General features: G+C 39.8%; 1 protein-coding gene across 4 annotated transcripts in view; it reads left to right on the top strand.

The window, feature by feature from the left end:
- plekha7b (pleckstrin homology domain containing, family A member 7b) overlaps positions 1-23641 on the top strand; it is a 65962-nt gene extending 42321 nt beyond the window's left edge. For 3 of the 4 annotated variants that reach the window (XM_080034132.1, XM_080034133.1, XM_080034134.1), the window contains exons 8-23: positions 474-914; positions 1453-2020; positions 4942-5025; positions 10935-11015; positions 11136-11285; positions 13419-13520; positions 14082-14193; positions 14428-14633; positions 15337-15528; positions 15639-15753; positions 15867-15958; positions 16759-16998; positions 18839-19069; positions 19214-19347; positions 19656-19804; positions 22961-23641. In XM_080034132.1, coding sequence (XP_079890258.1) covers positions 474-914; positions 1453-2020; positions 4942-5025; positions 10935-11015; positions 11136-11285; positions 13419-13520; positions 14082-14193; positions 14428-14633; positions 15337-15528; positions 15639-15753; positions 15867-15958; positions 16759-16998; positions 18839-19069; positions 19214-19347; positions 19656-19804; positions 22961-22983 — 2920 coding nt within the window. In that variant the 3' untranslated portion in view covers positions 22984-23641. Of the gene's footprint in view, positions 1-473; positions 915-1452; positions 2021-4941; positions 5026-5485; positions 5621-6611; positions 6681-9292; positions 9365-10934; positions 11016-11135; positions 11286-13418; positions 13521-14081; positions 14194-14427; positions 14634-15336; positions 15529-15638; positions 15754-15866; positions 15959-16758; positions 16999-18838; positions 19070-19213; positions 19348-19655; positions 19805-22960 lie in introns of all 4 variants that reach the window. The other variant, XM_080034135.1, reaches the window with a different exon arrangement.
- The last annotated feature ends 1463 nt before the right edge of the window (positions 23642-25104 follow it).

The following is a 25104-nucleotide window of genomic DNA, read 5'->3' as shown; positions in this document are numbered from 1 at the left end:
CCACAGTCTGCTAACCCAAGCTATTTGATAAAGACTAAGTGACTGTCATTTCTGTTCCCTGAGGATTCCCTCTGCATGCTTTCTCCAGCAAGGGCTCTACTCTCCTTTCATTTCTAGTGTCTTTCTGCAAATGGATTGGGAAATTACCATTAGGGTCAGTGAAGGTTAATTTGAGTATTCAACATGTTTTGTATCCACTGCATAATGCTGTGTTATTCTCTTGTTTCAAAAATAGTGCTGTAGTGTTTAATACTATGCAAAGAAGAGGAGAAATTAGATGGTGGTTAAATTCAATGTACTCTTGTGTAGTATAGCTGTGTGTAACAGTTGACAAATGAGGCACTTGAACTCTTAAGTGCATACACTCTGTACTTTAAAAAAGCTGGCAAAAAACACAATTTATTCACTTTTTACAGGCTGGATTAACTTTTGGTTTGATGTATTCAATCATCCTGACTCACTTTGTTTCACAGAGAGGTGGAGAAGCCAAAGAAGGCGGTGCAGCAGGCAGTCCCACAGATGAACAATGTCCACATCACCCAGAACTCATCGCAGTCAGAAAGCATTCGCAGGACAGACAGAGACGAACCTCCAGATAATGGTATCCAACTGGCCCATGCAGAAGAGGCCAGGTATGGACTAGAGGTTCAAGGGAGGCCCATCCATCAGTCAGCGGCCGAGGAAAGAGCAGAGAGACTCTCTCCAGACACTGTGGAAGGTGCCCACCATGCCCACAAGAATGGACAGCAACCCGTGATCCAAGTGTCTCTGCCGCCGGAACAGAATGGAAATCTTGTCTACCAGAGGGGCTTTGTCTCACAAAGGGGAGACACCGAGAAACATGTGCAGAGGAAGAACACACTGGCTCAGGTGGAGCATTGGGTCAAAGTTCACAAAGGGGACCCACCCAAGAGGTCAGTTTGACTTCACCCCCTCACCGCGTGTTTGAATCAACCAATGTTACATTTCTCTATACAGTATAACAGCAACATGACTGATGGTGAAAAAGGAAAGAAAAACTTGGTTAAATGCCTCCCTCTGGTGGCTAATACGACAACTTCTATATTATATCGCTCAAGGCGTTACATTGAACTTAAATGTATTTTATTTTATGTAGAGAAATATGTATTTAATTGTCTTATTGACATCTAGTGCATGATGTCCGTCCTGGAAGAGGGGTCCCTTCCACTGTCACTCTCCCTGAGATTTCTCAATTAATTTTTTAATCCCGTTAAAGGGTTTTTTACTGCAAGTTTTTTCTCAGTCGAGTTAAGGGTCTAAGGGCAGATGGTGTCATATTGTAAGGAATCTTAAGCCCATTGAGGTAAATGTTTATTTGTGATATTGGGCAATACAAATAAAGCTGATTTGATTTTGATTCGATTTGTAGAGATAAAGTGGAATTCCTAATATTGAAGCAACATACTGTTTTTCTGCCTGCCCTTGTCTTAGCGCTGCTCCCTCTGCTGAGTACAACCTCCCTCGCCAGACTCCTCCCTTGAAGCCCAAAGCGGCCAGCTCAGGGGACAGCACCTATCAGTCGTCGTTGCCAAAGTCTCCCCGTCTCCTGTCGTCCGGCAGCAGCAGCTCTCCTCCGGCCACCACCACATGCCAACTGCCCAGTGACTACAAGTACGCCCACGACCGGCTCAGCCACTTCCGCATGTCCACCGACGAGCGCATGGCCACCAAGGAGGGCATGGTGTGGCAGCTGTACGAGTGGCAGCAGAGGCAGCAGTTCCGTCACGGCAGCCCCACCGCTCCCATCTACACCGGCCCCAACTTCACAGACTCTTCCTCGTCCTCCATCAGAGTCACCGTGGAGATGCCGCGCTCTGTCTCCGTGCCCCCGTCCCCGTGCGAAGTGCCCCCGTCGGGCCCCTCCTTCAAACCTCTGTCCCCTCACAGGCCACACACGCCCTCAGACAGACGCTCAGTCAGGCCCCTGGATGAAGTGGTGATGACCGGGGACAGCACAAGATCAAGTTCCCCGGGCCATATGTGTGCCCAACTTTCTCAGGTAGGAGGACACACCTAATGAAAGAGCATCTCTGACACTCTGGGAAATGATTAAAAGCTGACTAAAGAAATCTTCTCCAGACAATTTAGCTTTTTGACAAAATAATGTCTTGTCAAAATCAATGAGTATCTCCTCACAATACGCTACCAACTAACAGTGTTAATACACAGCCTAGGCTCTGTAAATGGGCAATGAGGTACCGTGTGCCCCCTTTTGTTAACATTATATTTGTTTGCATACCAGTTTACAAAGCCTAGGCTGTTTATAAATACCTGCTTTTTTTAGTGCAGAGGCAGTACATACAGGTAGTGGATCATGAGGAGATATTCACTGCCAGAATCCCTGACCCCACCTTTAACCAGTATAATATAAAATATAAAACAACATGTATTTTCCCAGTCAAACTTTCTAATTGCAGAGTGTTAAATATAGTACTACATAGCGTCTTAAACACACTGAGAAATGTTGCATTCAAAGAATAATATTAATAAATAATTGTATATTAGTCCCTTTGATATTTATCTCAGCTTCTGAAGTTAATTAGATTTTAATCATCATGCCCTATAGCCTAGATTATCAAACATACAGCCTAGTCTAGGAATACGTTATACAGAGAGAGATAAGAGAAAAAAGTCAGCATTGCTCATATGCAATTAAAGAGTATTTGCGTACAAATGCCGTAAAGCATTTTCATCCAAAGATTGTTAACACACACACAACAGTCACAGCTTTGCACTGGTTGACATATTAATTCATTATAATGAACATAGTCAGTGTAGTTCATTTATTTTGAGCCGTGCAAACACGTAACCATGTCCTTGCTTCTCAGAAACATCTTGCGGACACAGAACTACTCTCCAAAGATCAAAAGTGCAGTTGACTCATTATTTATTTTTTAACTACTGTCAGTGGTGGTGGACAGAATTACCCTGAATTTCTGAATGCTTTGGAGGCTGTCTACTAAAATGATTAGTCAATTAATCAATTAGTCAATTTACAGAAACTAGTTTATAATGGATTGACTGATTGTTTGATTGAAGTCATTTATCAAGCAAAAACACCAATCATTCTGTGGTTCCAGGTTCTCCAATGTAAGGCTTTGTTGTTTCTCTTTGTATTATATCACTTAAAACTGAATATTTGTGAGTTTTGGTTGGACAAAACAAGCTAAATGAATCCCTCACAGGCTTTTGTTTTGGGCACGTTTTAACGTTGATCTATAGCCTATGTTTCCTCCTGATTTATTGATATTTAATAAACACAATTATTTATTAATTAAAATAATTGTTAGTTGCAGCCCTAGATACCACATCTCTTCAATGTGTCTTGTATGCTCTGCAAAGACAAGGGGTGATTCAGAGTTGGATATATTTCCTTATATGTTTATACTATTCCAGGGTGCACCCTGCCTTTTGTCCAATGTACGCTGTGAAAGGTCTAGTTCCCATCAACCCTGTGCAGTAAAATGGACTTAAGTACACTGTATTAGTGGCACATAGTAAATGTTAGTAGTCTGTCATTGGCATTGGACTGGAGTAAAATTTGACGATTCACATGTGAATGAGCCGAATAAAAAACAAAGGTCTCATTCTCACGGTAAATTGGGATAGTGTATGTGAGGTGTCTATTGATGTGGACTTGAGAAACATTGTGAGCTCACAAGGATACCATGGGAAGCTGAGCACGAGGAGCCTGAGAAGGCTCCGCCTTTGATACTCATGTGAATCATTTGCAGATTCACACAGTCCACACCCAGGCCACTCCACAGGTGGTGCGAGCATGTGTGAGTGAAAGCTTGCTACTCCGCCGTTTCCAAAAAAATACGTCGTAGTGCTCAGACAGCACCACCGCTGCCGCAAGAGACGAAGCGAGGGGCCGGCCTGTCATCCACACCCTGCGCTGTCTGCCAACCACACCCTCCACATGTGAAAGGATCTCCTGCCAAACCAGCACCACATTTGCCAGCACACACAGGCCTTATAACCAACCCGTTGGCCCTACACAAGTAAACAAAGTGTCACTGATGCTCTGTTTCCTACATCATTCACCCCAGTGCCAGGACTAATTATAACCACAAAATAGAATGATGCGCAATTATGGAAAACCCTTTGGAAGAAGATACATTTTTAACAAAGGGAGACACAGTGACTATGGAGCAATTTTTTTGGGAACTAAATTTAGTCTGCAAGGAACTTAGCTATGGTGCACGCAGTATCTTTGAGGCGGATGGTGCTCTCTGGCTGGAGTGCGCTAAAGTAATAGCGGTCTGTATGCCTCGGTGGAATATCATTAAGAAGTATGTTTTATTAGCAGCTAATGGAGTTTGCCCAGGGCTCCTCAGCACCCTATAAACATCTCTGCTCTATCTCAAACATCAGCAGCGGACTCTTTCTTCTGATCTCGCATTTAAATAAAAAACCTATTATACAGCAAAAAAATAGTGGCATGGGAATCTCAAAGGGAATGGCTTACAGTGCTTCTCTTGCTGGTAGCAAACAAATGTTATTTTAAGAAAGCAGGTTTAGTATAATTTATGTGTAGTTAATTAAATCTCTTGTTGTTTGTGTCCTTTTAAGGGTTTGTAGTGGGCCTGGGTTTTTCGCTAATTCTGTGTGCTAAGCAAAAACGTCAGATTTTTCAAGCCCCGTGGCGCCTGAAACTCAGGGCACACCTTGTTTCCAAGAAGAGTAGGGGTGATGAAAGGGAGAAAAAGGATGGATGAAAGAATAAATCTGCTGTGTAGTCAAATTTGTTTACAGACTTGGAGGCAATGGTTTAACTTTGATTCAGTGTGATTCAGTGTGTGGTCCATCTCTCCCTTTCAGCGGCATATAGACGATTTCTTAGTAAATTAGACATTCTGTTTATATTACTCTATTAGACCTAAAGTAACAAGATGATTCATTTTGTTTCCCCCGCAGTCTTCCCAAATAGAGAGAAGGTCCATGCCAGCCATGGGCTACATCACACACACTGTCAGTGCACCCAGCCTGCACGGCAAAACGGTATGAACCTCTTTATTACATTCACTAAATAACTGGTCATTTCTAAAAGGTATCTGCCATTTGGTATTAACATGTAGGGCTCATCTTGGTGACAGTATCAAGATGTAGAATCCAGTGCTAATTGAGCTGGCTGATTTTATGAACCCTGTGTGAAGCTGCTTTTCTTTTTTATACCGTATTGTGGTATATTTGTTCCAGTGTTATCAGTTCTGATAACTCTTACCTTCAGACATTCCCCGATAGCACAACAAAATCACCTCCAAGTCTCCATAGTTCAGGGGCAGCTTTTACATTATCAGTTGTTATCTGGACATTGATAAAGCAAAAAGTATTCTGGCCTTCCCAACTATTTGGCTCTCTCAGCTATACTGTAGCTCAGCCACTGTACTGCCCAGATGGTTCTCAAGTATTTTCTCTTCGTCCCTCTGTGCCCCCACTTTAAACCTGGGCCCGGCTTCAGCCAGAGGAGTTGACTCTGCTCCTCATTCAGCTCCGGAGGCACCAGGCCAAGATGGCTGGTGTGCTTAGCCCCGGCGATGCATTCGCTCACCTGCAGCACCACCAACACAACGGCCTGCTAGGCCCCAGCATGCAGGTCAGGGGCCCCTCACACCTCCCCCAAACCTCCTCTACAGCAATCTGCAACCCCTGCCAGTGCATCATGGTCCCCTCTTTCCCCCCAGACAATCTCATACATTACTTCCCTGTCATTCATATAAGACATTGCGGCCCGTTGGTATTTCTTGTTTTTTCTTGTGTTTTCAACCATTTTGGCATGGGCTGTGTGTTGTTGCACTTCAGACTGTCCAGATTACCTTTTGGATGTCTTGTCTTTCTAGTCAGTGTCACTCATCCTGACCTCTTAAAAAAATTGTAAAAAGCTCCCAGAGTTTGAGCTTGTGTTAATCTGTTTGTAAAAAAGTAATTTGGCCTATTTGAAGCATGTTGCTTGTCGACTGTGCCTGCACTTCATGCTTTCCTTTCTTTGATATAATGTAGCGAAAAATAACTCATCGTCATTATGCTGCATACCCTTTGCACAGCCACAACACACATCGTTCTGTGTGCTCTGATAAATCTTTAGCTGTTGTTTTTTTTTTTTTTCATTCTCAAGCAGCCCTCATCAGACCACAGTCTCCTTTATGAGCCTGGTCACAAACAATGCCGTAAGACTGGCAGACCACGGTGAAGCTGCAACGGTGATCAGTAATGAGAACTCCACCCAGTTTTCTAACATCCCAAATCCAACCATGCTCCATGCTTATGAACATGTATAAAGACTCAGTTTGACCACATGTCATGCACATGACCTGTGCCGCTCACTTCTGTATGAGGTCAAACATGAGACATCAAACCAGTTCAAAGATTACACCATTACTAAATTACAGTTTGGCTTTACTAACATATACTTATTGATAAAAATACTGAGGTAGAAAGTAAAACTGTAATTCAATCCGAGTTAATTAAAGTTCTGTTAGCAAAGCCTGAACAGCAAATAAAGGCCTTTGGAGTCATCTGGTCACCCATTATCCTTTGCAGCTTCATTTTCAAATGATTTATCTCTCTGCTCCACTGCTCATTTAAAGGCTGATGATACTTACATACAACTGAAGAAGGACCTGGAGTATCTAGATCTGAAGGTGGGCCCCAACAAAGTAAATGCCACTTTATCCTTTTCATCCCTCCTTCTCTCCGTCTTCCTTCTGTGGAACTGCAATATTGTTCTCCTGCTGCTGCCTTCCAACATCTGCCTCCCTGTTTCCCCCTTTTCCCTGTCTTTTCTGCTGTGCTTTCTACTGTCTCCTTGTGATTGAATTAACATGTATTTTACCTGTATAATTGCCTTAATATGTAAATAATCCATTTGAGGATATAAAGCATTTTTTTTGTTGTATTTATAGTCTGGTGAATCCTTGACTCCTTCCTTTGGTAGAAGTTCTGATGTTCAGTTTGCCAGTGTTTTCTACTGGATGATAGTACAGTACTTTCAGATGCAGCTTTGCTACCCTGACCCGCCAATGTTAAGCTTACCTAATCGGAATTTAATAATAAAAAAAAAGCACATGGCTTAATATTTAAAATGTTTAATTCATGTGAACTCCAATTCATATGTGAGTGTTACAAACTGTGTATATATCAAGGCCTATTACTGCTGTATTCAATCAGTCTGTCTCATTTAGCTACTGTTGCTAATGGCATAATATTCCATTTACACCTATGCAAAGCATTTGATCCTAATTGTTTTGTATGTTGAACACCACAATGCATTAATAAGAAATCCTACATGGGTTGTGTTTTGGAATGGAGGGAGTTCATCTAACGATGTACAGTACGTCCTGTAACTCCTCTCCATTTCCTGTTTCAAAACAGATCCAAAGTATTGACCCGGTGATCGTTTCAGTACACAATGTGTTTGAAAACCCCACTCCGAGTTTTGGGTACAGTTGGAATGTAAGGATGGTGTGCATACAAAGAGACACAGACCATTTTTTTTAACTGCTTTTCAAAAGGAATGTGATGCATCCCTGGAGGTTATGCAGGATTTTGCACATGGTTAACCTTGATCCGATCATCCACTGCGTGATCCTCCACAACTGCTATGATATTTGAAATGATGGAAAGGAAGTCGCTATGCCAGAGGGCTTCCACGCATGCTGTTAAGCATTTCGTTATGTTTTTCATGATATCTTCCTTTGCTTTTGTTTTGCTTGTTCGGGCATTAAAGATGACCCAATGGTGCTCTTTAAGAATTGTTCTTGCAATGTGATTATGATATGGCAGTGACAGCTTACATCAGGGCCTCTAGTTTCATTGTGGTAACTGGCGGAAACGGACAATAACATGCGGTGGTGTGTGTCCACTATTGTCTTGAAAGAAACCCAGTATTGGACTTAAATAAAGTTGGCACACTTGAGAAAGACCAGTGGTCATAACTTGTTTATCTGACCTACAACATTAATTTTGTGTTTTATTTTTTTTTCTCTGTGACTGGAACAACCACGTCTTTTCTTGCTCAGAGCTCGTGATGCATATATTTCCTCTAGAAAGATGTCGTCTCAAAGGCCTAGCTAAGATATCCTAGTGATCACTTCATTTTCCCAGACTTGACAAAGCTTCCTCCAGTGGACCACAGCATGCATTATAAAACCGTTCTCACAGGCTGTGTAGTACTCCACATGACATGGTGATTGACTCTCACAAGTAAAATTGGTGGAATGCCCCTTTAACTGAGTCTGGCATTTGCACTGGTCTATGCCGCCGTGCTAGGTGTTTTGATCCTAAAGTTAGGGTGTGTTATGAATATTCCTCTCACACTTTTTTTTTATTTACTGTGACACACACTGTGGAAAACAACTGGGCAGATTTCTGGATAGGACCCACAGACTGACAGTCCCTGTGTTATTATACTGATAGCAAACATATAATCAATAACACATTTCAAGAATAGGTCAGTAGATACTTTTTATACAAATGGAAATTGGTTAACTAGAAATAAGTTGAAAAGTTGTAGGCCGTTAGGATTTCTCTGTCTTGATGCAGATGGATCTCATTGGTGAACTGCAAGCTTAAATATTTTCAACTAAGTACACTTAAACTAGGTCTATACTATCCATAAAACTGCATGATGATGATGCAAGTACACACAAGGCATTATCTTTTGATCATTCTTAATGATGTCTTTGCTCGCACTGGCACTGTTCTCTGTATCTGCATAAAGACACTGACAATGAAACTAGAGGTATTGATAACTTACAGTTTAACATATAACCAGATGGCAGATAATGAACTAAACGTTTACGTCAGTCTCAAATATTTCCATTGTGATTCAATATGTATCAGAAGAATCATAAAATCAGCATTTCAAGAATTTCCCGTCGTCATGGTTCATATAGCGTGGCTGTTTAACGTACAGTTAGAAGCAGCCAGGAAAGAGCAACTTTGGGCCTTTTTTGGGGGGTTTCCTTGAAAACATTATGCGGAAGCCCTATGCGCATTATTGTTTTTCTCAGCTTCTACACAAAGTTTTGGTGTATGCGGATGACATGATCATGATCTTCTTGTTTGTTTTTGTTTGTTTGTGTGAATTTATTTTCCTCATTATTTTAATCTGGATACCATCCTGCACGATTTGTCTAGCAGTGTGACTGAATCCATGCAGTTGTTCTCATCTGTTTACTGGAAGTGTTAAAGTAGAGGTAATCGAAATTGGTCACTCAATTACTGATATTTAACATTTTATTTTATTTTTGGCTATTGGGAATTTCAGGTTACTGGACGTGAGAGTTTAAAAAAAGAAAGACCATCAAGGCCTGTGAAAATAGCAGAAAGTGATGCTGATGTAAGTGAATCATTATGTTCCCAGGATTAAAAAAAAAGGAAAAGTCTGATAAGCACCCTGTTTATCCGTCTTTGCCTTTTCTTTAAGATCTCCATTTCCGACTTCTTACAATCCACTACAGAGAAGCAAAGCTGACTTCAATCCGACTTTACTGTGTGTTTTGGTGTGGTTTGTGTATGTGTGTGCTCTTAAGTAGTGGTAAACAGAGGCTGCGGAGGGAAGGGAACGTATGTAGATTGCAACACTGCAGGGACACATCCACACACTGCACTGTGAGGGCCTGAGAGTATCGACCACAGCTTTTCTTTTGCTCCCTTCAATTTAAAGGGAAAAATACATGTAATGGGAGTTTTAGATGTTGAGCTGTTAAATTTTTCAGTTTGATTTGCCTGATGCCGCTTTTCCCACTCTTTGTTTTCTGCTGAATAGAGGTAAATAGGATGGATGTCCTGGCTTTTCATCATTAGCATTGTTCCACTTTAACAATTTATAAGAAATTGCCAGTAAATTTGTCTGAACAATGAATATTTCATGCAATTAAAAACAACAATATATGGCAGCAAAATAGAAAACAGCTTAATTATTAATTGAACAGAATGATAAATAGATCTGAGACAAAAAATGCACTGTGTGAGGGAAGACTGTGAACTAGACAGTCTTATGTTGTTTTCATAAACACATAACCCATTTCCGGGGAAAACAAATCTGTCACTCTCAATAAACACGGCTTTTCTCCAAAAGTGAATGTGAAAATATGGATTTTTGATTATGATTACTCATAATGGGTATTACCAGATCTCAGCCCCGAACCAGATAGTATAGAGCCTTTTGATATTTCTCACTGCGAGGATGAGAGGAACTCCTTGGGGTTTTCACACAGATGGGCCTTATTGACACATTTACAGACAGCGAAGACTACAGTAGACGATCAATTCGTCTTATCTGGCGCTGTTGTTGTGAATGTAGTTGAAGGAAGACAAAAGTGGAGCAGTCGACATCTGGTGTAAACAGATTCTGTATCTCATCAGGCTTTATTCTATTCACTGTATTATTCCTATTCGGTATTTCTCTTTCTTTCAAAGGTTTTTTTATTCAACAAAAGATTTGCGAAGCAATTACAGTACAATGATTAAGTTTTTTTCCCCTTTTTTCTTCCCCCGAACACACCCCGCCCATATCCCACCCCCACACCCAACTACAAACAATCCTGCATCAAAAAATCAGCACAAAAAAACAATACACAATGTTAAAAATGACATAAACAAAATACACGCTACAAGAAACAAAAATAAACAATCAATATGAAAAAAAAAAACATAAAGAAATAAAATTAAATCAAATAAAAGAGGGGAGGAGGTAGCTACTCTTCTATTGTTGTTGTTGGTTTTTTAAAATAATTTAGGAAGGGGCGCCAAATTCTGTCAAATTTATTCTCGGATCCCTGGGTACTATTCGGTATTTCTGTTGCATTATTTGTACACTCTGTGCTATTATTAGAGGTGAACACAGAGTATTAATTAGGACAGGTGGATTTAGATCTGATACTTTGTCAACCTATATTTCCCTTTAGGTGAAATTAAGTCGACTGTGTGAACAAGACAAGATTTTACAGGAGCTAGAGGCCACGATACGCACTCTGAAGGAGGACAAGGTTTTTATTTTGTTTCAAAATATACATAGTCTCTTTTACATTTGTATGTAGAGTCTTTTATATGTGTTGTTCAGCCTGTATTGGTGGGGCCCATAAATGCTTCTCCATGTCCCTATGTAGGACAAGCTGGAGTCTGTGCTGGATGTTTCCCACCAGCAGATGGAGCAGTACAGAGATCAGCCGGCACATTCTGAGAAGATTGCCTATCAGCAGAAATTACTACAGGAGGATGTGGTGCACATCCGGGCTGAAATATCCCAAGTCTCCACAGTAAGACCCAAGACGCAGTCACACGTTCATTCAATCAATCAATCAATCAATCAATCAATCAATCAATCAATCAATCAATCAATCAATCAATCAAACTTTATTTATATAGCACTTTTCATACAATCAAATGTAACACAAAGTGCTTAATACAACTCCCCCCCCCCCACATCCCCCACCCAGAGATATGCATACATGCAAAAACATTCCCCCTCCCACCCATACATACCCCAAAATAAGAAATTCATTAAAAACAGGACGGAAACTGCGCTGAGGAAACGCCATCATCAGAGAGAAAACACTAGAGACTGTAAAACTAAAACAATTCAAAATAAAGAGATAAAATAAATAAGAGCTCTTTATAGTGATTAATAAAAACATTAAAAATAAAAATTATAGATAAAAAATAAATAAAATTACATAGGATAGAAATTAATAAAATTAGAATTAAAAATAGTGATAATAATAATTAATAAATAAAATAACTAATAAAAGTAGTTATAAAAAGTAAATAAAAGCAGGCTACATATATAAATAAAATAGACTATAAAAGATATAAAATAATGAAATAAATAATGAAATAACTGAATAAAAAAGTTGCTTAATTAAAAAGCCTGACTAAAAAGGTAAGTTTTTAGTTTGCCCTTAAAAATATCAACACTCTCTGCGGCCCTCAGGTTATCAGGCAGGGTGTTCCACAGACGTGGGGCGTAGTAAGAGAAGGATGCCTCACCGTGAGTTTTTGTGTGAACTTTTGGAATAATTAAAAGACCACTGCCAGAAGACCTGAGGGTTCGAGAGGGTTCATATGATAAAAGCAAATCTGATAAATAACTAGGACTAAGACCATTAAGAGCTTTATAAACCAATAAAAGGATCTTAAAATCAATTCTGAAGGACACGGGTAGCCAATGCAGAGAATTTAAAATGGGAGTAATGTGTGCCCTCTTTCTGGTCCTCGTCAGCAACCGTGCAGCTGAGTTTTGGAGTAATTGTAGTTTAGCAATACTTTTCTTGGGAAGACCATAAAGTAGGGCATTGCAATAGTCAATTCTGCAGGTAATAAAATAATGCATTAATGTCTCTGTGTTGGCTTGCGAGAGAAATGGGCGCACTCTGGCAATGTTCTTAAGATGATATAATAACAAAAATAACACCCAGGTTTTTAAATTGTTTGCTGGGTTTAAGTGCCAGGGTTTGAAGTTTGGCGTTAATTTTTTCTCTCTGTGCTTCAGGACCAATAATTAAAACCTCAGTTTTGTCCTGGTTGAGCTGTAGAAAGTTCTCTGCCATCCATGACTTGATATCTAAAATACAATTAAAAAGAACATCGATTGGCTCTGGGTCATCAGGGGACACGGCAATGTACAGTTGAGTATCATCAGCATAACTATGGAAATGTATGCCATGCCTCCTGATGACATCTCCAAGTGGCAACATGTAGATATTAAAATTATATCATTATGATTATACTTAAAAAAAATACTTCTGTGTAAAATATGCAAAGGAAAGTACTGTACATGCTACCACTTGTGTTATGTTCTCATTGATTGGAAACAAAGATGTTCACCTCTATTTTTAGTTGTTCCCTTATGGTTTCCACAACTGGCACAATGTTTCAGGTTGACTGTGACTATCGCAATGAGTGTTGGGGGGACAAACCTGATACAGAGAAACTCCTGAGAACGATTCTCACTCAACATTCTCAAGTCAAAATGTTAATTGATATTCAAAATAATCACTGTGACACACGATGAGTTAACAAGAGTGCTTATTTGACTTGGTGGTGACAAAGACATTTCAAACCAAATGTTTGTTATAAACTGTGTGCGTCTGTTATATACACTATATATATATAAGACAACTGGAAACAACAGGCGAAATCAAAGTGAAAAAAAAACATGATTCAAGAGAGAAAGCAAAGGAAAAGTGAAGAACCCCAAGACACCTACTCTTTGCTTTCACAAGTGTATCTCCAGCAGCACTACAAGAGCTTACTTTATATGTGGCTGTAAATCTCTTTATAATAGGTTAGGACCGTGAAACCATTAAAGTATCATTGGCTCATTAGATGTCTGAAAGCTGTTCCTCCTCTTATCAAAACACCAGTGTGTAATGTTTAGTTTGGTTTCGCAGGAGATGGAGAACGCGTGGAACGAGTACAGCCAATTGGAGAGAGATGTGGACTGGCTGAGGTCGGCGCTGCAAGGACATATGAACCGCAGTGACCTCACTCAGGTCCGTGGTCTCTCTGACAACACACACAAGCAAGAGAAAAGAAAGCCAAGAATACTGCATGATTGATATCTGTTCAATGTATCATGTAACACTTTCGAATTGAACTAAACTTCAGTTTGCTTTAGTAAGCTTTAGGGCGTAACTTTTTCATATGAATGAATGTTGGTTACATTCAAGCCATCGTCAAACGAGTTGACACAATGTTGATTATGCCTGTCAGTACCACAACACTCTCTCTGTATTTCTCAGTGTGGCAGCGTTTACAAACTGGTGTCACCCCCTGACACTGGCGCAGGAGCTCAGAATAATTGTGAGAAGCTTCCAAGAAATCTTTTAATTGTTGATTCTAAAGCTAAGAAAAGAGCCTGGGTGTACAGCATAAGGTTATAAAATCCATGCGCGATCACCAAAAGCTTACCTCATGTAGATGCGCCGACAGTGTTATGCTAATTCCTCTGAATTCCTCATGAAGGCAAAAGAAGTTACGCACTAAAGCTTTAACAGTATGCAACAATTATATTTGTTCTATGTATGTGTTTGTGTTTGTATGTTTGTGAGCAGCAAGAGAAAGTCCAGATCAGGAAAGAACTGTGGAGAATCGAGGATGTTATCGCAGGCCTCAGCACCAGTAAAGCCAACTACAAAGTCACTGTCTCCTCTGTGACTAACCCAGGTGAGAAAAGATGTTTTTTTAATGTGTACAAAGCAAATTGCATTTGCTTTCTGTGCGATGCTAGAACAAACCACGTGGTCTTGCTACTTTGTTTTTCGGCATTGAAGCTCTTAATCATATACTTGATTACTAATGCCTTGAACACGTCCCGCGGGAAAAGAAAGCACTGTCTTTTACAGTTTGTGTGTGAGTGTGTATTCATGTTACATGCATCGTATATATCCAACTCCCCAGAGAGGAAATTTGTGCCTTCAGTGTCGGCGTCATCAGTGCCTTCCGTGTCTGGGAGCCCGTCTGCTATGGAGATGAGATTGTCCCAGCCGCATCAGCAGCAGCACAGCCCCCACCTCAGCCCCAGCAGCCACACCCCCACCCTCTGCTCCAGCCCCAGCCAGCAGCCCTTACGACACTCTGCAACCATCGCCAGTGGGCTTAAATGGGTGAGTGACCTCGGAGGCTGCGGAAGGACTATATAGTTTGCTCATACCTTTGCTGAATGTGATTCGTTAAACATATCTCATAATCAGAACAACTTGTTCCCTCTGTCTTTTTGGGGGTCAGTGTTTCTATATTAACTTGTTTTAGCCAGCGCTCGTTAAAGGGTAGTAACTAACAATTATTTGTAGTGTAAATAGTCGATTTGATCTTTTCATTCATGAATGAATTGGTTGGTTAATTAGAATGGCAGAAAATAGTGACACAAGCCCATAATGATTTGTCAAGTGTGATGGTCTTCAAACTGGTTGTTATGTACAAACTTACGTTCCAAAACCCAAAAGGTTTTACATTTACAATGAAAACAGAACAATGGAGTAAAAAATAGCAAATCCTAACATTCGAGAAGCCGAAACTGTTAAATGCAACAAAAAAAAAAACGTTTATAAGAACAGGAATCAAGTTAGAGTGGTATGAGATGCGACAAAAAGGCTCTCGGCTGTAATGGAACCAGGGACATTGCAGTAATGTGGTGTGTGTCAAAACCATTAAGCACTAAGAAAAATAACGCCATAGAGTTAGAAACTGGAGGTCAGAAACTCCATAAGGAAACATTGAACCTTTGAGTTTACACACATGTATTTGTAGCTGTGGATGTGGTAGATGCAGTGAGCAATGAGAAGAAGAGGTTTGTTATTCTGTGTGTAGGGTGAGGATGACGTGCCTCCCAGACCTCCTCTACCTCAGCTCTACAGTCCTGATGAGCATCCCCCTGCTGTGCCACCGTTGCCCCGGGAGACAACCGTCATCAGACACACATCTGTGCGCGGCCTCAAACGACAGTCAGACGAACGCAAAAGGGACAGAGAGATTGGCCAGTACACAAATGGAGATAGTAAGGTAAGTACAGTATGTGTGTATTTTTTGTGTTCATGCTGCTTAAAAATCTAAAATGTCTGGTTTTCTTCATCTGTTTCTTCATTCTAATCTCTTGTCTGTGTGTATCTCAGGTGGAACTGCGGCCTTTCCTGAGCGATCCAGAGCTAATGGGAGCTGGAGACGGCTCCAGTCAAGTCAGTGTAACAGTATCCGGACATGAGGGTTACCAGACGTTACCTAGCAGAGGTACATGGACCATAGCTGGACGGGAACAGATTCATTTAGATGTACCATTTTTATTTTTATTTTTATAACCTTACACCAGCACTTGGCTATAATGTGTGTTGGCTTTCCCTCAGGAGTGGCTGGCTCCTCACTAAGGTTAAATCAGTCCTCAAGCATCTCCTCGTACGTGACCCTCCGAAAAGCAGTCTCGGCCGCCGGTGTGAAGGTGAGGCTCAGAATGAACTACGAATGAAAAGTGAGTCATCAAAGCAGTGGAAAGACGGTGCAGATATACAGTACTACGTAACCCAAATTCTACATGATATAAATGAAATGTATGAATGAATTAACCAAGAGTGAAATTCTTTGATATTTGGAGCCAAGTCCTCCCATCAAACCAAGCTGAAAGGATTGAACAGTTGGAAGTCAGTGAGGGTGATCCTGTTCTTTTATTTCCACGCAAGATACTTGAAATTAAAAAAATAAATCTAAAATAATAATGTATTTATAAAAGGTGGTGAATAGTAACAAATGGAGACAAGCTTGTTTGCTGGATTGCATCGTTGGGAGTTACAATTATTACTCATTACAAAGATAGAATTATTGAATTTTGACTGTTGCCATAAAATAATCTCAGTTGTGATTATTTTTGCCATTGTCTTTAGATTCAGATCTCATTATATATTTATATTTTCCAATATTTAAATAAATACAAAGGACAAATAAAAAAATATTTTGAACTCATATAATGATATCCAATTGCTCATGCTTAATAACATCTGCTAATTCAAATTCCCTCAAATTCCTTCTGAATAAAAGAAGAAAGATCATCCGAAAGAAAAGCTGTTTCTAACTCAAAACTGAATTGTGTGTACTATGTCCCCCCTTCTTTCATTCCCTATTCAAATGAGCATTTAACTTTTCATTAGGTTTCAGGTTTTTTTCTAGTTTTTTCTTTCTCTGCCTTCTGCTGTACCTTTTGCTCATGTTCTCAACCCTGTGTGGTTCCTCCTACTCTTCTCTCAGGAGAGACCCAGAAGTGCCTTGGAGCGTTTGTACTCTGGAGAGCCTTCACAGCAGCAGCAGCAGCAGCAGCAGCAGAGGGGGAAGATGAGTGCTGACGAGCAGCTGGAGAGGATGAAGAGGCACCAGAAGGCCCTGGTCCGCCAGCGCAAACGCACACTGAGTCACGGAGACCGCCAGGCCTCTCCATCGCCGCGCTCCCACTCCGTGTCATCGCGTCCACTTTCAGCAGACCTGGGATCAGTATGTTACTAGTAGAAACAGTATATCACACGTCACACGCATCATGCATGGCGCCCAAACCAAAACTGAGAGTGCCGGTTCTATACAGTGGTCATGCATGCGTTTTCACTCAGTGTGGTTTGTCTCTGTTCTTGACATAACAAAGTAAATATGAGATACATTCAATGAGTGCAGTATGGTAATTCAATGTGTTGCTCAAACTGTGATGGTTGTTTTTTAAGACTTCAAGAGGCCTTTTTTATCAGCAGACATTTTGACTTGTCATAGTAGACAAAGAACAGCTAACGTTTACCATTGGGTCAGTTTTAGTGTACTGTCCACAGTAAGCTATGGCAGCATGCACAACACCACAACCCCAAATCTGAAGCGATTGAAAGGAATAAAGAAATTATTAATTGTATTATTTACGCCTGTGCTTTACATATATGGACATTTCAAAATGTTTCCCGTTAAAAAAGACCAACAGATAAGTAGATACCAGTTTCTGCTTTACACTGAACTGTAGAACAAAAAGTGTATACAATACTTAGTCATAAAGTGTTTATTATGAAGTTGAAATCAATTTATTAAGATTTAATTGTGTTGGTATTGTTCATCAAAATCTTAACCAATAATATATCTTGCCTATCAAACACATAACACACTAATTACCTCAGACACACGCCTTTGATACCATCCAAGCCTCATATTCATCAATATCTGTGTATGTTCCCCCTTATTCCCTGTTGTAGACCCTAACATTACTATATCCATCCATTCTCACCGCTTTTCATTGATCTTTTCCATTTCTTGGCTATGGTTGCTTTAACTCAAACAGTAGATTTTCCACCATACTACGATACAGTTTGGCTTGTGTTTCCAGAAAGTGCTGTTGCTGTCTCTAAGCAATCCATTAATGTGTGTGTGTGTGTGTGAGTGTGAGAGAGAGAGAAAGTGCCTATTTATTTTTCTACTGACCAAAACATTGATATATACTGAGAAACAACAAGCATATTCATCTCAACCTAATCATGGCAATCATGGCATTTTCCTACTGGGATTTTTTTTTATACTTAAATGAAGATAGAAAAAAAAAGTTTGAGTGGGTAATGGATTAAGGCCAACTGTTTTCCCATGTAGCACTTCTAAGTCTTTGTGAGAGTAAGCCTTTTACTTGGACAGTACTAATGTGTATGATATTCATTTCACATAGCTTTTTCACATGATTTCAGTGTTTGTTCTGCATTTTTATCTGCTCATTAATTTTTTGTTATCAAAACAGAACCCATTCATTTTTTTTCGAATGTGAATGTTTGCAAATAAATAAAAAATATTTTCTAATTAACTAATTTTGCCATGTTTTTTATATTTTATATTTTTTCACTGAATTTTCATATATATAGAATATGGTTGTGTTTGTCATCTGTATGACTGAACTGATCTTTGCTGTTTGTTTCAGTGGCCTCATTGTGCTGTCTTCTTTGTCACTGTTGTAGACGATCACAGCTTGCTGTGATTTGATAGCTTTCATGCATGCTGCATCTTTTTCTTTCCTTTTACCACATCTGTATTCACATGTACATACCATACTATCTATGGTACACACACACACACACACACACACACACACACACACACACACACACACACACACACACACTCTCTCTCTCACTCTCTATCTTGTGCACTGCTGCCAGAAATAACGATAGTGTTGTACAGTATTTGTTACCTGAAATGTTGTTTAAAGTAAGTGAAGAAAAGTCACTTTTGCATGTATCTGATAAAAAAGACTTGATGGTGTTATCCTGTTATTTGTTCACAGCCTATTTTATTTCCTTTCCTTTCCCTGTTCGTTGTCCAGTGGAAGAGGGAGCAGGACTTTGACCTGCAGTTACTGGAGAGGGCTGTTCAGGGCGAGGAGTCCACCCAGGGAGTGAGGAGCGTACAGGGGGAGGAGAGGCCTCCCGAGCACAAAGAGAGACCCCGCTCACACTCTGACGAATGGCTGACCTTCCGCCACACGGACACAAGCCCTCCCACCCATGAGCTGGACCTGGAACCACTGGACTACAATGTGGACCTTAACAAAGAGGTAAAATTACTTTGTCTCTGTGAAGTGTCTAATCACAGTCGTAAAAGTAGAAAAAAAAATGTGTTTCTTTTTATCTTTATGGGGTGCAAGTATGATGATAAAGCAGTTGTGATCTTAACTCACAGCACGTTTGCGTTTGTGTAGCTGTCCAAGCCTCCGAAAGTATTGATCCCGGAGCGCTATGTGGATTCAGAGCCTGAGGAGCAACTGAGTCCGCAAGAGGTGGAGGAGCGCCATCGCAAGGTGGAACGCATTAAGAACATCTTGGCAAAGTCCAGGTAAATGAAAGACAATCGTACATATTATTCGATGATCCTGGGGTTTCAGGAAGGCCTTGACAGTTAGCCTGACAATCAGATAGAGACAATCAGAGTATACCCAAGTGCAAGCCCTTTGTTGGCAATCCCTCATCCTACAAATGTGTTCTTGAGCAAGGTGCTGAATTCCCACCACCTTCAAAGGCTTCTCTCTTACATCCCTGTAGGTGGGCGTGTCCTCTTACAGTGATCAATTCCTTTGCACATTATAACTCAATGCATCATGTCTGGTCAATTTTAATGTTTTATTTCTTTCTGCATGGGACAAGTGTGCAAAACCTTACACCAACCGTGGCTGTAGACAAGCCAGAGGTGGGACTGGTGGCCCTGGACTCAGCTCTGCAGGAGCAGGAGCGGATCATCACAATGTCCTACGCTCTGGCCTCGGAGGCTTCGCTCAAGAGCAAACTAGTCACAGGTTGGTCATTTGTGCAACTTGAAACGATTTATCTGTTCATGTGAGCCTGTAGATGGTAGCAGGTAGGTAGTATATACACCTTTACTTTATCAAGGAGTGCATTATCATCATTCCACTGAAACACTTACAGAAATAATTACTGTATCTGCCACACACACACACTCATACACAACAAAAAGCATACCAAACCTGACAGTCTCGGCTTATTTTCCCCCGCGGCATCAAATTAAAATCTCTGGGTTTATAAAGGGATAACAGGGAGAAAGGGATTGATGGATTGCAGATGAGTCGGGCGTAAGGTGCAGAGTCGAGCAATAAGGCCCATTCATTTCCTAATAACAGAACATTATTCCTTTTTAGGTGCTCAGATAGCCTCTAATTGCAATCCGTGTAGAATCTTTCAGACAGGGGAGGAATCGCTTGATGAGGCTATTTTGTGTGCTGATCAATGACCCAGTCAAACTCCACTCTCCTTCTGCATACCATTGATGCTGCTTTGAACGCGGCTCTGAACCTGCATAAAAGACGCTGCGCTCACTTTTCATCTCTTTCATACTCACGCAGCAGACAGGCAAGTTCATTTTCACTGTAGCTGCAGCAGGTTGTCAGTCTGTCTCTCACACACACACACACTCACACGCACGCACGCGCACACACCCACCCACCCACACACACATACATACACACACACACACACACACACACACACACACACACACACACACACACGCGCGCGCGCGCGCACACACACACACACACACACAGACACACTCACACATCTGTCACACACAGTAACACTCAAGCTGTCAGAATGTGTGGAAGCTTAATATGCACAGTGAGGCAAAGTCAACAATTATAACATTATTTCCAGCATAGAGAAATGTCAGAGAATATAACTGGTGGCAACTTGTCAGCAGAGATGAGCAAATCAATGACTTTCTCTGCCTTTGGTGTTAAAGTAATGTATGCTGGTGCACTTTCAAATCCCTGAATTAAAAGAAGGGTCTTCTTTTACAGTATTATGCATGAAAGACTTCAATAATGCCTGCATACAAGAAGGAATATGCAGCCCTGAAATCATGCATAGCATATAAAAAAGGTGTTTTTAATTGTTGAATTTGATTTTCTAATTTGTTAAATTATTTGGTATTTTGTAATTAATTATTGGGAATATTTAAAATAATTTCTAATTTTGTGCTGGTCAGAATGCTCTGCAAAATATGAATGATCTACAAAATTGACTTCCTCTTGTAGTGCCTCTTCAACTATTCATTGCTTTTTTCCCATTTTAAGTTCAAATGATGGAAATAAATAATAATTGTGCAACTACAGACATTTTCATCATAATGGCTTTCTTTTTATTAAATACCTCCAAATCATTCACACACTGATTCTAAAGAAAAAACTGTTAAAAAATGAATCTTTTGACACTCTCTAATAAGGGAGGGGCACCTTTATCGACAGAAATTAAGCAGCAATTTTTCATTTTTCAAGGACAAAGGACAACTATTTCTATTGTTTAAGCTTTAAAAAATGCCATCATTAAATGCTCTCCTTTGTCATATATTAATTTTAACTTTGGGTTTAATGTTTTGGTTTTGTGGAACAAAACAAGTGAAAATATGATGGCCATTCTCACTGACATTTTACAGACAAAACGACAAACAAAGATGAAAATCATTGGCAGATTAATCCTAATGAAAATAATTATTAGACGCAGAAGGTATCTTCCGTGACTGAGTATGACTGTTCATCTGACTAACAACCAATGTTGGTTTTCTCCCTCTCTCTCTTTTCTTCCTCCTGTCCTCCTGTCCTCTGTAGTTCCACCACAGGCTAACCTCCCCACCCCTCCTCCCCCTCCTCCACTCCCTCCTCCTCCACCTCCCCCTCTCCCTCCCGTATCTCTGGCTCCTCCCTCTCCCGTTAGCAACGGAATTCACTACACGTTTGTCTAATCTGCGAGAAAAAAAAAGTAAGCTAAGTGCATGACTCTTAACACAGGGCTCTGCTCCTGTGTGCTCTGCTCTGGCTGGCTGCATGTGCAACTCTCTACTGTTGTGATTGTAGGAAACACATCTTGTCTAGGTTGGGAAAGCCCTGCCTCTGCTCCCATTATAATCCAAACAAACATCTGCAGGCAGTCTGCTCATCCCACTGTGATAATTGTGTGTAAATTGTTTTGGGATTGTTGTTTTTTTTCCCCTTTCTGTACGGCTGCCAAAATATTTATGGTGGGTGGAGGAAAGAAAGGGGCTCAAACGAACATGACTGTTTGTAGCATTGTGTGTAATTAACAAAAGAGACACCTTTTTGATTTAGCACCTTGACAGTTGAGTCGTCGGCACAGCTGCATTCCACAGCTCCCAATTAGCTCCCCATCTGTAGCCTGGTAAGGGGTTAGTCAAATCAAAAGAAAAAGTACTTGATATTACTGTTGTAGCTCTAAATGCAGTAACTGCCAATTAAAAAATGAAAAGAAAAAACTCTATAAGCCAATACTGGCAAATTATTACTAAATTCTGTTTTCGGATTTATTTTTATCTGCATATATGACCATTAGCCCTCCATGGACAAATAGGTATAAAATAAACTGTTGGCTGAAGATTATAAATGTGCAACACATACATAAAATAATTAGATGATAAGTGAACAAACACACAGTAATGAATTGTCCATCTATCTGCATTTAACCTTTTTTCATAAATTCTTTGGCATGTTGGAAGAATTAACAGCATGCAATGACTCGCATGACATAAGTGTGTTTCTATTACCTGAGTAAGGAATCTTTATTTGTTGAGGGCTTGTTTGGCTGCATGCTTTACTTTGCACTGTTGTGCTGTGTGTGACACTTGTTCATGCCAAATGTTTTTTTCCCTCTGAGTGTCTTTTCTATGTCACATGTTTACTTTACTATTACACTACGTGAAGCGTTAAAATATTTGGCTAATATTGTTTAACAGAAACATCCTCTTAGTAAACAGAAAGAGCCTGGACTCTCCTTGTACTAATACAATCATTTTTTTAGGATTTCTTCACTTGTGGGCAAAACTCTCATTTAATTTTGATCAATTATGTTGTCATGCTTGTCCTCTTTTTTTGTGAGATAGTTACTGTTCTTGTACTTACTTTGTCTTTCTCTCTATCTCTAATCAGCTCAAGCAATTTCTGGACACTGAGGTGCTAGTCCACGATATATAAAAAGAAACTACTGGATTCAGCAAGTAGAGAAGATTTTTTGGGACATTTATGCCTTTCATTCCATACAGCGGTACATTCAGAACTGTACTTAACATTCAACATTCAACCTGCTCCCCGCGGCTGGCACAGCGTTGACTCAAGTGTTTCTTTTTGCCGAAAGCAACAGGAAAATGGAAGACTGTACGATGGGAGCTGCCATGCTTATTAACTATGAAAGTGTCTAACAAGAGTTAATCTTATAATAATAATAATAAGAAGAAGAAGAAGAAGAAGAAGAAGAAGAAGAAGAAGAAGAAGAAGAAGAAGAAGAAGAAGAAGAAGAAGAAGAAGAAGAAGAAGAAGAAGAAGAAAAATGTTTTCTACATATCCTTGCACTTTGAATTGTACACAATATCATGTTTTCAAGGTATGACTGATTTGATTTTACCTGCAGTGTGAGCTCAACTGGGAATGTGTTTGTTTTGTCAGGTACACAATGTTAAAGAACAAGAGGTACTTAATGCTTCATGATGGTAGTATTTTTGTCAAAAACTCAGATAATATTCTTACACCAAACCACTTGAAATATCATATGTATGTACCTGTAGCACTGCCAGTGTCCTTTTAGCTTGCCAAAATGAATTTTATTTTTGCTTACATCAGGATGAAAATAACCTTAAAACATATTTTCTGTGTTACTGGGGAAGGTTACACAATGGAAATTTATAAAAATGTAAATATTAAAGATATTAACACAACATCTGATTGGTATGTATTTATTTCATTGATTTTGTTTCACATTTACTGCATTGATTCCACTTTTATTTGTATGAGATTAATACCACACAGGCTTCGCTGACTGATAACAATATCAAAGTCAGTGGGTAAAATGATATGATATTTCAAAGCTAAATTCAATAATCTATAACTTTCTGTCCTCCTGCATGAGTGATTAAAAACAAAACGTTGTTTATGACAATATGTTGGTGTGTTCTGTGCACCACTGAAAGGTAGATGTCTTGTGTAAAAAGAAACTAGCACACTATACAACCATCGGCACAAGGAGGAAAATAATGACAAAAAGAACCATGGACGGCATTATGTGATGTATAGGAGACACTTTGGCATTCATCCATTACTAAGTAATGGAGTGTGACACTGAATATTTATTTTATCTTTGACACCCAACTAAGCTGTATTAAAAACACTCCTCAATGAGAATGAAAGTTTATTCTCAACATTGGAAACATCAGTTGACATATTAATCTCCCCAGTCATCACGCTCACGCCTTCTCATTGATTTCCACCGCAGGACGCTGGTCAATGTCTGTCTTTTTTCTTTCCTAGCCGCCCGCTTTGAGGGATTTGCTAATGTACACAGCTGTTCAAACTGTCCAGATCCAATCCAAAAGATTAAGGGTTTATTATTATTACTCGCCTCTACGTCTAAGAAAAGGGAACTTCTACTTTACTTTATTTAACCTTAAAGAGCATTTTCCCATTATTATATATAGTTCGCCAGATGGGTATATTGACCGTATCTTTATTCTAATTGAGTACAAAGGAACAGTACAAAATGTGTACATCATAGCCTCCGAGATTCTGTTTGAACTTCCAGATTGATTGCCTTGACCTAATAAACTTTAGTCTATTATTTGAAAAGGAAACCAAACTATGGCATGCTCAAAGGAGGTGAACTTTCAATACAAAAAAAGATAAAGAGAGAGAGGCTTCTTGAAATGTTTCTTAAGTTCAAAGCTTTTTCAATCTCAAAAGGGCATTTTTAATTCCATGTATTTTCAACCAAGAAGGTGGATACTAATAACTCTGGATTCTGAAGTACAGAATTCATATCTTTAAATCATGAACTATGTCTCCATTGCAATTGTAAAAGAAACCTCTGAGAAATACGGGGTATTGAACTTATGATTCCAAAGGAAAAGAATAGAGGGAAACATGTTTTTTTAAATAGAAGGTTAGACAGTGCTGTTATTACCAAGTTTCTCAGTTTTCGACAAAAATATTGATCATTTGTCATTACTCACACCCGTTACTGTACATATGCTGATAGGGCGTGATGCATGCACTCTTATTAATGGATGAGTTGCCCTGCCCGTCCC

This window comes from Ammodytes marinus, assembly GCF_949987685.1.
Source record: "Ammodytes marinus genome assembly, chromosome: 1".
Taxonomy (NCBI): domain Eukaryota; kingdom Metazoa; phylum Chordata; class Actinopteri; order Uranoscopiformes; family Ammodytidae; genus Ammodytes; species Ammodytes marinus.
This window is presented reverse-complemented; position numbering and strand designations above follow the sequence as displayed.